The sequence below is a fragment of the Lepidochelys olivacea genome, assembly GCF_965140295.1.
Source record: "Lepidochelys olivacea isolate rLepOli2 genome assembly, chromosome: 7".
Classification (NCBI taxonomy): domain Eukaryota; kingdom Metazoa; phylum Chordata; order Testudines; family Cheloniidae; genus Lepidochelys; species Lepidochelys olivacea.
In genome coordinates, this window is record NC_140417.1 from 15,529,016 (window position 1) to 15,543,484 (window position 14,469).

A 14,469-nucleotide genomic window follows, 5' to 3' on the forward strand; every position below is an offset into this window, starting at 1 on the left:
AAAGAGACTCGAGATAACACAGCCCTCATTACAGGAATATTAAAACAGTTCTATCAGTAATTCAGAGGCAAACAAACCGAACTGTTCTCAAACCTTGAATGTAACCTTCCACACAGCACTAGTCATCCACACCGCCACTCCATGCTGTGCTAAATTACGTCTTTAATACAGAATTGTAGGTCATCCAGTAACTATGCATTGTATACATGAGACAAATTGCTACAATTAAATCAGTCTCCATGAAGGAATTGTAGTTTATTGATCAAACATATGCTCTGCTGCCCTTTGCAAGCTGATCATTTACACTTCACAAAATAAGTTTGACATTGCTTGGTCCTGCATTCACACGCACTAGCAATGACTGCAAGCTGTGTTGGAGCAAAGACCAACCTTCTTGTGAATTTAGTTTGCCTTGCACTACTTTCTCACCCATGATCTTGACACTCTGTAGCTATTAGGAAACACAGGACAGTAAAGCAAGCAGTTAAAATTCCTTTTCAAAATTAAGGGACTAGTTTCCTCTGGCATTGCTGCTGCTGCTCCCTTCTCCCCCCTCCACCCCACCCCCACAAAAAAAAGCATGCTGCCAAAGCTGCAGTTAGGAGTAGGAAGTCAAAGTCCAGTTTTATAGTCTCTTCTCAATTAGATGGTATCTGCACTTCCCTCAGCACAGTTTCACCATAGAAACAAATATCACTTGCAGTTGTATGAATGGATTATTTTCCCTGCCTATCTTTAAAGAGGACCTGAAACTCAAGCCAAATAATTTCAAAACAGAACATCTAGTTAACCACTTGATATCCCAAAACCAGCTCCACCAGACAGATCTCTTATGCAAAAGAGCTCCCAGAATGCATTGTTACATACCTTAGGTCAAGTTCTATAGTCAAAAGGGTGGCACAATGCCAGGCAGAATTTGGCCCATTAAGTCTAAGTGCACTATCTGAATTTCTGTCTGCCTAAAACGTGTTTTTAAGGGATATTAAAAAATGACAGGTTTGCAGTAAGAGTCAAACTATAAATGAAGGTGGGAGCCGGAAGAAAAGCAGTAGCATCACAATGGATAATTGAGAGTCTGCAATACTATGCAAGACACAATATGCCACTTGAAGTATATCCAATACAGATATATGAAAGCTTGACAATGGTTTATTTTTCCTCTCAATTCATTGCTGATAAAGCTACATAATGCATCAAAAGAAGATCTCTTAAATCAGCTATTTCAAGTTGTCCTGCTCTTATTCCTGCCTGTTTTGGATCCCTCATGTACATATGAAAGTTTCACTGTGCTGGGCTGTTGCAATAGAAGGGAGGCTATTGCCTTGAACACTTGCTATTTGGACTGATAATCAAAAAGAAACGCTCTTTATCTCAAGTGAATTGAAAGCTCTGGTCCGAGTTCCGTTCAGTTTGTTCTAGACAAATAGTCACATTTATAAACCATTTCATCTTCTTACTTATAATTACTGAATTTGTAACCTAAAACTGAGTTACAAGATTAATTTACCTGTTGCTTTCACACAGCTACCAAAGCTTTTCAAAGTATCACTCTCTCTACTGATGGCTGTATGCTGTGAAGTGGAGGGTTAAATTCACCACTTCCTTTTATTTGTTCAAGCCAAAATAAAAAGGGACATTTACAGTACATCATACCAGAAATCTGCTAGGAACTGAAGTTCAAAATAAAAGCTGCTTGTTCCTCATGTCTCACAGAAAGAGCATTTAGTAAACGTCAGTTTTGTTCACTCCTATTCAAGTAACTAAATGTATGAGAAACGTCGTTTCTCATACATAAGAAACAGAAAATCAGCAGAAAATCAGAGGTGATCATGGCTTCCTTACAAGAACAGCTTACTCGTATTAGCTTTGGATGTTTAATGGCCATATACACAAATGTGAGTAAGAGTCCAAATCCTTAATTCTTCTAGTTAGTGCAATGCTGAACTGCTTTGAAAATCACAGCCCCAATATATGAAGTATAAAATTGTTCAAACTGGTCAAATGATATTAGAATGATCATCCAAATTAAACTTCATATTGTTCATCACATTCATTAATGAAGGGATTTTATATTGTATAGACTCTTGGTCTTGGGGATAGTATTAATCCTAATCTTCTGTAATGTTACAGTACTGTGTAACACACACACACACCCTCCCAGTTTAGACTTTCCCATCTTCCCAAGTGCTACTTTTTGAGACCTGCACAGCAGACTTTCATTGAAAAATATTTGACAAAGATGAGACATTTTGTGAAAGTAAGATTGTAATGACTATTGTTGACCAAGCTCTACTCTTTTCTCTTTCTTGCAATTCCCTGATATTGCTCTCAGACGTTGATTGAATTTGTCTCCTGAAATCATTATTTTATAATGAGTGTCGAGGGTGAGGAACAATTTGTTTAGAGAACTTTTTAGTAACAGCAGCTATTTAAATTGAACTAAATTAAAAACCCCTACAAAAGCTTTAGGTGCCCTAATTAAGACTTGCATCTACAAACGATGGATGGATACTACCCAGTAGCAAAGAAATAATCTCACACACAGTGAATTAACTCATCCAGCCAATTAATTAAAACAGCCATTTTAGCTCTTCCAGAAGGATCTTTCTCTGAGGACTGCACCTTGCTGTCATGTGAATGCTTGTGTGTTCCAATGACTATGTAAGCTATCCTGGCAAGCACTTTAGTTCCAAGTAGGGCCATTTAAGCTAGACAAGTCAAAAGTAGAGAGCAGACAGAAAGTAGTTCATTTGTCCTCCAGGATGTGGGTTCAAGCCAACACCCTATCCTTGTAAAACCAAACAAACCCAACTCAACATACAAATGGCAAGTTACAGAAAAACTAGGTAACCATTCTATCAAACAACATGCTAGGGTAGAGCCTTGTTTGTGCCCTAAACGATGTCTGACAGCATGGGAAGTATTCACACTTAGAAACATACACCAACCTTCCCTCAGAACCTTGTCAGATAAATGGCTTTGCAAACTACAGCAGCTGAACTAGTCTTCACCCCTCTGTATGTTCATCCCCATACTGTGATCCTCTCCCTCCCGCTAAAAACCCTCATGCCTCAGACACTCTTAACCAGGGGTGCGCAAACTACAGCCAGCGGAACCGTCCTGCCCGGTCCCTGAGCTCCCAGCCGGGGAGGCTCGCCCCTGGCCCCTCGCCCGCAGCAACGCCACCACACAGGCAGTGCGGCTTGCGCCCGCCCACCTCCCAGGCTTTCAAAAAAGCCTGTCCTGCCGCTCCGAGCAGCAGGGTCATGGTAAGGGTAAGGGTAAGGGTAAGGGTAAGGGGGGGGGGGTTGGATGAGGGGCAGGATGCCCTGCGGGGGCAGTCAGGGGACAGGGTGCGGTTGGATGGGGTGGAGGTTCGTGGGGGAGGGGGTGGTCAGGAGACAGGGAGTAGGGAGGGTTGGATAGGGGGTGGGATCCTGGGGGGCAGTTAGGGACGGGGGTCTGGGAGGTCAGTCAGGGGACAGGGAGCAGGGGGGGGTTGGATAGGGGGTAGAGTCCCAGAGGGGTGGTTTGGGGTGGAGGGTCCCGGGAGGGGGCGGTCAGGGGAAAAGGAGCAGGGGGGGTTGGATGGGTCGGGGGTTCTGAGGAAGGCAGCCAGGGGGTGGGAAGTGGGAGGGGGTGGAGGACAGGCTGTTTGGGGAGGCACAGCCTTCCCTACCCAGCCCTCCATACCATTTTGCAACCCCGATGTGGCCCTCGGGCCAAAAAGTTTGCCCACTCCTGCTCTTGACTGCTAGCAGCTTCAGAGATTTATTTGAGTGCTTCAACAATGGCATCCAATGATTGACTGGTTAAGTTTACCCCAGGTTTGTGCTACTTGATACTGGAATCTGTAGTTATGAAATACCACTGGGAAAAAGGAAAGTAAGGGCCCATTTCCCTATCATTTTTAATGAGTGCCTAACTACCCTAAGGGCCTCTGAAAATCTCCCCACAATTGTCTACAACTAATCAGGTTGACAATAAGCCAGAGTGACAAGACAATTTTTGAGAGCTACCTGAGAGTCATGGTGTTTTAACGTGCATCTTCAAGACTGATAGGTGTACAGCATGCCTTATGAGCCCTTGTTTAACTGCAGTTTTCAGTGAGCATCTCAAAATGACCTTGCAAACTTTTTCTTAAGCACCTGGATTCCAAAGTAAGAACCTTGTGGGATGATTTCAAGAGGCAACAGACTGGCTTCTTAGTTTACGGAAAACAACTAAATAGAAGAGACAGCCTTTGGGAATAACCGTGTCATTGTTAGGACCTCCTTGAATTGTACAGAGATATTTTCTCCATTCATTTGCCACCATTGTAAGCAGCTTCCTTCATTTTTACTAACCAACTTTACACCATCCCAGATAGACCTTTACTGTAAACTACTTACACCACAGAAGTTCAGTCATGAAGCTGAGATTATTAGAAATGTTTTGGCATAAAATACATCTTGCATTGGTTGAAAAACTTCTGCTGTTACTTGACTTTCAAGTTGACTGTGTCCAACCTTTGGCTTTGACTAGCATATTGATCTTCTCTTCCTTTTTCCTTCTCCACCAGCAATGTTTTGTCTGCAACCAAAACAATACTGATTTCTTCCAATGTAGTCACCAAAGTCACATGGGTAACTACAGCTATCAGACAGCTTTTCAAGGGCCATAGGCTTAAGACATTGTATCTGACTAGTTCTTGTAGAGCTGATGGTAACAATACAAGAACCTAGGAAAAATAGAACAGTTGCTGGAAAGGATGTGGCATCTTCAGACTCTGTCCACTGCACCTTATATTGTGTGGCAGAACACAACCAGTCATAGTGCAGGCTTCTTGCATGTTTTGTGGGTATCTAAATAGCCTTGCAATGGGATAGAGGAGCCCTAATGCTATCTGATAAACTGGGGGTTAAGCTCCTGCCAACAATCTTTTCCCTCCTTCCCCCAATATTCTCCAAAACAGAAGGGTTTCTCCTTTTATCAAGCTGAATTGGTCTGACTCCTGGTTCTCTCCCTCCTCTTCCTGTAGGTGGGTTGAGGATGTATCTCAACTAGCACTGAGAAAATGACAGAGAACTCTTGGATACCACATTGGTGGTCTCTTTAAAAACACAGTATTGGGAAAGCACACTACTTTACCCCAATTTGTTGCAGTGTTTTAATCTGAAGCTTGACAAAGCTCAAACCTGGACTGTGTTCTCTTGGCACTGTTGGAAGCAGTCTTTTCCTTGGATGTACGGCTGTACTTTCAGTATGGACACAGAATAAGCCATGTCATCTCTGCACCTTATTCAACGGTTTTTCAGATTTCAGTCACATTGACCATTGTAGGCTCTTTCAGGAAATTCTTTTCATTTCTCACCTTTAAGCAGACAGATGAATTCCTGCATAGCATAAGTCCACGGCTCAGAAAATGGAGAGGCTTTAAAAAAATATATAGCAGCATATCTGCCAGATTCCAAGTCATTTTTAATATCCTGGAAGTTGCTGCAGCCGAGCTATCTTGGAATAGGGTGGGGTTCTTTTCTTCCTTATTATGGGATTCAATTGTGTATCCGCTGACTCAGAAAGCACTGTCAGAACTCACATTACAAACGCTCCTTCTTTAGAACTCAACACCATTACCTTTCAAGATCTGTCTCTGAAGCAGTAAAATCTAAATTTAAAAGTAATAAAAATTTTCAAGTAAAATAGCTCATTTTGCTAAAACTTTATTTTCAGCATGTAAGGGGAAAACGTTTGGACTGAACTCAGAAGCTAAGTTAAAGCAGTTATTAGTTTGCTTAGAAATCATACACGACCCTTGTGTCTCAAGACCCTCTTAATTCAGTGCTGAAGCACTGCTGCATAGATGTTGCAAATACAGCTGTGCAAATACAATAGCATTTCTTCAAAGAAATACTTCTAATGAGGGTGCACTTCTCCTGAGCATCTCAAATCCTTTCAATCGCTCAGATATCAGTTAGGAAACAGGCTCTTATCCCTAAAATCCAGACACAATGAGATGAGAAAAGGTTTAGGGTTGGAATCTGGGATCTATTGTAGTGAGTCCACTCCACCGCTATATCCCCTCTCTTCTGATTAGCAATCAGCACTATAATCTTAGAAAAGGTTCACCTGAAAGTAATAAGGGTGGTATCTGCACAAGTGACATGAGAGAGCACAAAATGAAGCATTTCATATGCATTGAATTGAAATATTTAGCACCAGAACTCTACTCTAGTGAAGGTGGAATTTCACAGAGAAACCTGCCAGTCTCTTAAAACTCTTTATTGTGAAGTGGATTGAGCACTCTGATATGACACTGTGATTTAAAAGTTTGGTATTCAATTTCTTTTGGCCTGACCACCTTATCCATTCAGTCATTTAGAAATAAAGGTGCTAATAAATTTACAAATACTGAACAGGGAAAGGAAAACCCCAAACTCAACATTTTACCATGTGCTTTTTTAGTATCCCTAACAAAAATGAAAACAAAAAACAAACCAAAAAACCCCACGCAGCACCTTGTGCTAGAGGTTTTTTAGGTTTTTCACCTGAATGTATGCATTGATGTAGCGTGAGAGTATATGAGTGACAGAGAGAGAGAGAGAGAGAAGGTAGGGGAACGGCAATAAAGGAAATACCTAAAGATTTAAAAGGAAGATGGCTTGGAAGAGGAATGGAGTCATTCATTTCAAGATCTCTGGTTGAAACCTTGCCTGCATTTGTCACTCAATGACTGCTCACTGGCCTCTCTGATACAAGTGGGTAACTTAGACAAATTACAAAGCTGCCACCACCACAGATACTAGTTCACCTCTTTGGCAGAGACAAGCAATGAATATAAACTGATTTCATTGCTCAACCCTACTGCGAGCCCTGTGGCTCCAGGCTGAGGCATGCTGACAGGACAGCGTGGGATATGGTTACAGGACTGCTAGATATACCCAGGCTGACTGACACCTTCCCCTCAGGAGAAAAATGGCTTAAAAAGACAAAAAGTAGAACATGTTCATCCAAAGTGGCCAGTGAATCTTTTAAAGGAAAGGGAACTTAAATAGCGATGCTTGATGGTGTCTGTTTCTGGCTTTTTGTCTCAGATTTGTGAGGCCATGCCTTATATCTAGCTGGGCTGTATTGTGCACACCTGGGTTGACATTTAGGCATCTAGAAATGAGTTTTGCCCTCTATTTTTGATGCTTGGAAAGTATGGTTACAGTTATTTCACATTTTACTACTAAAAATATATTAGGCCCCTGAGCCTTTTGTGGCTCTGGATATTGCTTTTCATGTTCTCCCAGGAGAAGTTTTACCAAGGACTTCAGATGGGAACAGAGTAAGAATTAGGCCAATGCCGGGCACTCCTGAAACAAAAAAAATTGCACCATATGCAAATACAAACACTATATACAGATACAGACACCAGAAGATGTCAGAATTTGCATGTCTGTTCAACACTTTTTATTGTCTTCTAGAAATTCTCACACAAGCTTCTATATAATTAAGTTTAACTGCACTGACAGTTTTGAAAAGAGCTACAATTTGAACAAGTTTTCTAGCACCTTTGCTACCGAAAGTTGACCGGGTTTCATATGTAGTCCTCTAGATATTTGTTAGAGTAACCTGAATATATATTTATAGTATCAACTCAATAATTCAGTCTTATGTTCAAAGCAGACCATTCTAGGGCAATGGCATAAGTAATAAGTACTTAAAAACTCCCTAAATATAGAGTTGCAACATTGAGTTAACAATTTGCATTTTGGGATAATTTTTAAGAAAGGCTTCTGAAAGTGTGTTGCAAAGTCTGTATAACCCTGTAGGTAGTTTTTTCTGTACACATTTATGGGCAATTGCATGCAATAATTAATTGGCTGATTTACATGGGGGCAACTGTGATGGGGTTTTTTAAGTATGTGAGGAACTCTCAAATTCTGAGGTTGCATTTGCTTTTTGAAAACATGGCCCAATTTTGTTTTGATTAATGGCATATGGAAGAAAGCAGCAGAGGAAAAAGTGACTCAAGCTGTTCCATCAGTCACATATTGGAGAGATGGCTGCAGTGCTATCACCACATGTTCTGGCTGAAGACGAGACTCCTACATACAGGAGCAGTACTATGAAGTGGTGGGTATGCCCAAAAGTCAAGCTATTGCTGGGCCCACAAGTAATGGAACAGCAAGGCACAGCAGACATGGAAAGGGCCTTGTATTTGTTTTTTTAATTCTGTTTTTTTTTAAATAAAAACAGAAAACAATTTTAAAAATATACAGTGTGCAGCTAACTAGTGCCAAAGGCAGTATATGTGGTCTAGCAGTAAGATGTAGACTGGCAGTCAAGACTTCTGGGATTTATTCCCAGTACTACTACAGTGACCTTGTGTGTCATTAACCACTCTGGGCCTCAGTTTACTCATCTAAAAATTAGGCTTAATGACATTGATATAATGGGGGTAAGTGCTTTAGAAAAGCATGCAATATGTTTAAAGAAAAGGAGTAAAGAAGTATTACTGCTCTTCCCTTATCTACAGAAAAACTGACAGGGTACCACACAGAAATCATACAACTCTCCTATAGATCCCATACATAGTGCTTTTATTTTGCAGAAGGGAAAGAGGTGGCCTGGTTGATCCAAGTGCCACTTTTAACTTCCTTGGTGATCAGTAATAGCAAGGAAGAAATGTCCTCAATAACTGGTATTTTCTTGTTATGAGATATCACTGTCCACTAAGCAAGTTGAGCCTACCAATTCCTTGATAACCTAAATTCTTGCAAATACATTATTTCATCCACAATGGAAAGGAATATAAACAGGGCTTTGGAGTAGAGCCTGCGGAGCAGCTCTGGAGCAGTGGAGCTGCAGGCTTTTGCCTGGAGCTGGAGCACAGCTCCAAAGCCCTGAATACAAATGGCTAAAAATCAAAGTCACCACTCAATTAAACAGATGAACAAGGATGGGAAGAGTCACATTATGCCACAAACTGCTAGTCCTGTGTTCATTCCCATCTCTTTCCAAACACACAGATGTTGTTTGTCTCTCAAAGTGAGAGAAAAAAAATCCTTACTCTCCCTTGAGAATAGAATTCACAGATCTGCTTGCTCGGAGTCCATGCACTGTTCTCGGCCACTGAACGCAGTTCACGGTGCGGATACAGACGTTGGAAAGCTGTGCGTGGCCTTCAGTTGTTCCCCTTCCAACTGACAGGAATTACTAGTCAGTCCATGCTTCATCCACCCATTCCCATCAAGATTTCTAATATTTCAGGAGAATTTTTTTTTTAGTCTTAACTTTCTTCATCTGAAATTCCTCAAGTTCATCCTCTGCATGTCACCCCAAAGCCTTCTTTTTATAAACGGAGACAAACCTGGATTTAAAGCTAGCACTTCTAATACACTGTCAAAGGACTGGACCTTAATTGTTATGAGACAAGAAGTGAGACGGAAGGGAATCAAACATTGAAAGTGACAAGGGGAGAAGGGAAGATACCCTGCAATTCTACATAGGGGAAAAAAAGGGAAAGAAGAATACTTCATTTTATTGCCAAGAAATATTAAAATGAATACACACAACATTTGACTGTATATGCAACCATGAGTCAGAATTAAAAATGCACTTGCAACTCCTTCCGGCAGATCCAAGGTTCATGCAGCACCACACACAGACTCTGTATGGTTGATCTGTTGAAGAACTGTCCTCTGAAGTCTCTAGTTACTAAGAAGTAACCTAGTTCTCATTTATACGCTAAGCATAGAATCATAGAATATCAGGGTTGGAAGGGACCTCAGGAGGTCATCTAGTCCAACCCCCTGCTCAAAGCAGGACCGATCCCCAATTAAATCATCCCAGCCAGGGTTTTGTCAAGCCTGACCTTAAAAACTTTTAAGGAAGGAGATTCCACCACCTCCCTAGGTAACGCATTCCAGTGTTTCACCACCCTCCTAGTGAAAACGTTTTTTCCTAATATCAACCTAAATCTCCCCCACTGCAACTTGAGACCATTACTCCTTGTTCTGTCATCTGCTACCACTGAAAACAGTCTAGAGCCATCCTCTTTGGCACCACCTTTCAGGTAGTTGAAAGTAGCTATCAAATCCCCCCTCATTCTTCTCTTCCGTAGACTAAACATCCCCAGTTCCCTCAGCCTCTCCTCATAAGTCATGTGTTCCAGTCCCCTAATCATTTTTGTTGCCCTCTGCTGGACTCTTTCCAATTTTTCCACATCCTTCTTGTAGTGTGGGGCCCAAAACTGGACACAGTACTCCAGATGAGGCCTCACCAATGTCGAATATAGGGGAACGATCACGTCCCTCCATCTGCTGGCAATGTCCCTACTCATACATCCCAAAATGCCATTGGCCTTCTCGGCAACAAGGGCACACCGTTGACTCATATCCAGCTTCTCGTCCACTGTAATTCCTAGGTCCTTTTCTGCAGAACTTTTCTGCCGAGCCATGCACTAGTTCAGTGTGCTGAAATTGTAGAGGTCTCTGTGAGGACAAACAGCGGGAATGTGAAGGGAAGAGAAAGGTCTTGGGCCAGCACCAGCCCAGTGACAGCAATACCAGAATAGTTTAAGAGTACTCAAATTAATATCAAGCAAGAAAAACTGAAGCTTTAAAAATGCCTCAGTAAAAGTTAAACATGCATAACACAAGGAAGAAGATTAGGCCACCTTCTGTCTTTTATCCAATGACAAACAACCTGTATTGAATAGCATGATTGTTATTTGTTAGGGGGGTTTGGCATATGCAACCAAAAAAGCTGCCTCCTGGATACTATGGAAGGCAACAGTGAGCCCTATACTCTGGAATGAGTCTGACTTCTCTTGGCTGGCAACATTCTTTTCTTGAAAACGGCAGGACACAAGGATCTGTACAATCTACTGAGAAGCAGAAATTATGACTTGCTCATGCTGCCAGCAGTTACTGTGCTATGAGAAAGGGCTGTGACTATGTCAAGCGGCAACTAAGGGAGATCATAATAATTACCATATATTGCAGTTTTGAACGTTTGTCAGGAGGAGAGTACTGCAGTTCACTTCCTAGGTTTAGCTCCCCTTGATCAGAGGAGAAATCAAGGTATAATGTTGGAACTTGAGTCTGCTGAGAGAGACTGGAAGAGGAATCCACAGCACAAAAGCAGTCAGACAGAGAGGCCCCCACAGAAAGGTGGCAAAGCTAATTCTTATAAAAGACTACCAAAGAAAAGGAATAACTCATCCATTCCAAATTAGTATCCTGACTATGTGGAAGCTATTTCTCCTTCCAAAACTACATTTTATATTTGACTCAACCGGTACATCCAGGACTCAATACATCTTAAACCATGAAATGAGACAGTGTTTTAATATATCAATCTACAAACATAAGTTGTAAACTATGATTTGCAACCACCAGCGCAATGAGTTGTGCCATTTTCTTGGAACACACATTTTTCTATGCAGTTCTGTTACATCTTACACCCTCTTGGGGTAACCAGGCAGTCATTGTTTTTAGTAATTCTGCAGCACTAGTAAGTCTTAGTGCTTATAAGACTGATGCTAGGGTAAAATGATTCAATTCCCAGACCTCGGATGGATCTGTAGAATTGACGTCGTCGTCACACAGATTAGAAAATGCTACAATGTCACTGTAGAAAGTAACAACATGCAGAGGCAATATAGCCTGACTCACCAGAACCTGGCCAATCCCATGCATAGCATGGTGTGGGGAGCTAGGGGCTTTGATTGGAGATAAAGCAGAGTAGCAAAAAGGCATGTCACAGCACATCTGATATTAAAAAATACTCACTGGGTTGTGAGTTTCACCTTCAGAATGATGAACAGCCCACCAGTCAGATGTCCACTCCCAGGCATTTCCCACTATGTTGTATAAGCCATAGCCATTTGGAGGAAATGCTGTAACCTGGATTGCAGATAATGTTGAAAGATCATTTTATTACAGTCTTCTGGCATGAAATAGCATTTAACTCCTGATGACCAAAAGGTAAAAAATCCACTGACTAGATGTTCCTGCTCTTAGATCTTTGAATCGGAAACTAGGGAGTTATATGCAGAAATACAGAGGCTCAGGAACAAGAAAGCTCTTTTAATCAGGATTTATACTCAGAGACAAGGGTTCAGTATTGTAACTACAAAAGGGCCGAACTCTGAAAACCTTTGTTTTCTTTTTAAACAACAATACAAATCATCATTTTTGTGGACAATGACAACATATTCTCAAGGTTTCCTCCCCCAACACTTACAGGTACTACTGTTAAACCATAAATTATCTTCTTGCTGACCCTGCTATTGCTAGAGGCAGTGATTTAATTACAAGACAATAAATTCCAACTAGCAGCTCTGAGCAGATGCTGGGATATTTTCTAATCAACATACAAACACATAACTGCACTTTGCATTAATGGGAATTAGATTCCAGTGGATCATTGTAAGACTAGTTTACATCCCCATTTGTGAATGCCAGATTTCCCACCAAGAGAATGGAGAAGGTCTCTCAACTTCTGCTTGTGCTGACTTCCCTTCTAGTTACCACTTCTCTTAAATAAACTAGCATTCACAGAAGTCTACATATTTAAAAAGACTACAGCATGCATTTCCCTTGTAAGCATTAAAAACTTGATGGCTTTCTTGCGGTGAGATACTCCTAACCTTTATAAATGGAAGTTCACATCTTTCCCAATAAACTGAAAAAACAGGATTCTAGAGGTCATGAAACTGAGTATTTACTCAAAATGCTCATCAAAGACCCCACTATGTCAAAAACCATTTTGTTTATACAGGGCAAGTTATGCCAAACTCATCATCCTGAAAGCATTAAAGCAGAAACATAGCAAACTTTAGTGAATCTAAAAAGTTAAATGAAAGTTATTTTTAGCCTCCATTTCACACTTTGTAGAAATAAATATATAGTGCCTTTCTCCATTTTAAGATTGGTGAGAACTCTGCAAGATGGCAACCTTAAAAAGAGCCTTTTCCCCTGTAACACCCATGGCTGGAATTAAACATCTTGTAGCTTGAAAAGCTGAAGCTGCGAGAAGTGTCCTTCCAGTGGCCGACACCTATTGAAAAACCCTATTACCCATCACACTGGGCGTACCCCTCAATTCGAAGAGGGTTAGTTTAGCTGAATGTACTCTGACACACTTACTGGCGCAGTGCCTTTGTATCCATCCTCTCCAGTATTGTTTATGGGGAACTCTCCCTGCCAGGTATTGGCATAGTGCTGACCTTTTGGCTGAAGCTTATTGCCCCACGGGAAAAGTCTGTTGGAAGAAACACAAGACACAAGCTATCAGAAATATGGCTAACCTTTAGAGTTAGAGGCAACAGGAGGGAAAAAGTGGAAGGGAGAGGACTGCTACCAGTCTCAAAGAGCTATTTTGAATAGATTCATCAATAAAAAACTGCCGATCTAGTTCATGTCGGGTACACAAAAATACTCTGAGGAATGCAAGTGCTTGGTCAATGTTTTGGACTTATATGGTCATCTGACTAGGTAGCACTACTGCTATAAAAAAAGTTAAACTATTTTAAGTAGAGTTGATCCTAGAAAATTAAACCCAACTCCCATCTTTGTCAGTTGTATTTTTTAATTGGAGATACAATAAGAAAAATTACCAAGTAAATATTCTTTACATAGTTTACATCTGAGAAGCCGGACATATAGAATATATACAATCCGTGTTCCAACTCCATCTGTATAAACCCACAATGTTTAATAAGCCTTAAAAGGGATGATGGTTCTCATATTGCAACTGAAGCTCCGCAGCACGATCTGCTGTTCTATGAGATAATGTGTTAGGTTTAGGATATACAAAATGACTGACATATGAACCCAGTAGTGTCTGTGCAATGAAAGGAATTATGACTACTTGAGCTCTCATTTTCTCTACTCCCCAGCCCAGTCCTTTTATTCATCTCAAACTGGCTTTCTCTGACTCTTTGACCAATTTTGGGAGGGGCAGCAAGAGCCTTCTACACCACACCTCCCGTTACCTACAACAGCATTCCTACATCTCAATCTCAGTCTTGTTGCACTTTGTCTCTTAGTTATTATTTAATTCCAACCTTATATGGATGACTGAAGCATTTTCTGGGATACACTTTACACAAAGGATGCTGTACAAAATAAAGTAGTGTTACATTTACTGCAATGCATGTACCTGTGCAAGAAAAATGTTAAGGAAAATAAACAGTGCTTTTCTCTGCATGGTGAGATATCAGAATCTTATACATTCACAAGGGAAGAATCTTGACAGGTAAGTACCTATTCTCGAGGCCTCCTCGACAGCTGTACTCCCATTCAGCTTCTGTGGGTAATCGTTTTCCCGCCCACGTGCAATACGCTACAGCATCATTCCAGGAGACATGAAGAACTGGGTGATCCATTCTGATAAGCAACAAAAGACACAGAATGAGGACATCAGCATGGTCAACCAGCCTCAAGAGTGCAAGCACCTTATGAAACCCCCCTCAGACCAGGTGGTCATGATTTA

General features: G+C 41.2%; 1 protein-coding gene across 3 annotated transcripts in view; it reads right to left on the reverse strand.

Annotated features, from left to right (window-relative positions):
- Positions 1-14,469, reverse strand: part of SUMF1 (sulfatase modifying factor 1) — an 83,182-nt gene that overhangs the window by 28,260 nt on the left and 40,453 nt on the right. For 2 of the 3 annotated variants that reach the window (XM_084635130.1, XM_084635128.1), the window contains exons 5-7: positions 14,241-14,363; positions 13,122-13,236; positions 11,763-11,876 (exon numbers count right to left, since the gene is read on the reverse strand). In XM_084635130.1, the coding sequence (XP_084491256.1) occupies positions 11,763-11,876; positions 13,122-13,236; positions 14,241-14,363 (352 nt within the window). Of the gene's footprint in view, positions 1-9,547; positions 10,461-11,762; positions 11,877-13,121; positions 13,237-14,240; positions 14,364-14,469 lie in introns of those variants that run through there. The other variant, XM_084635129.1, reaches the window with a different exon arrangement.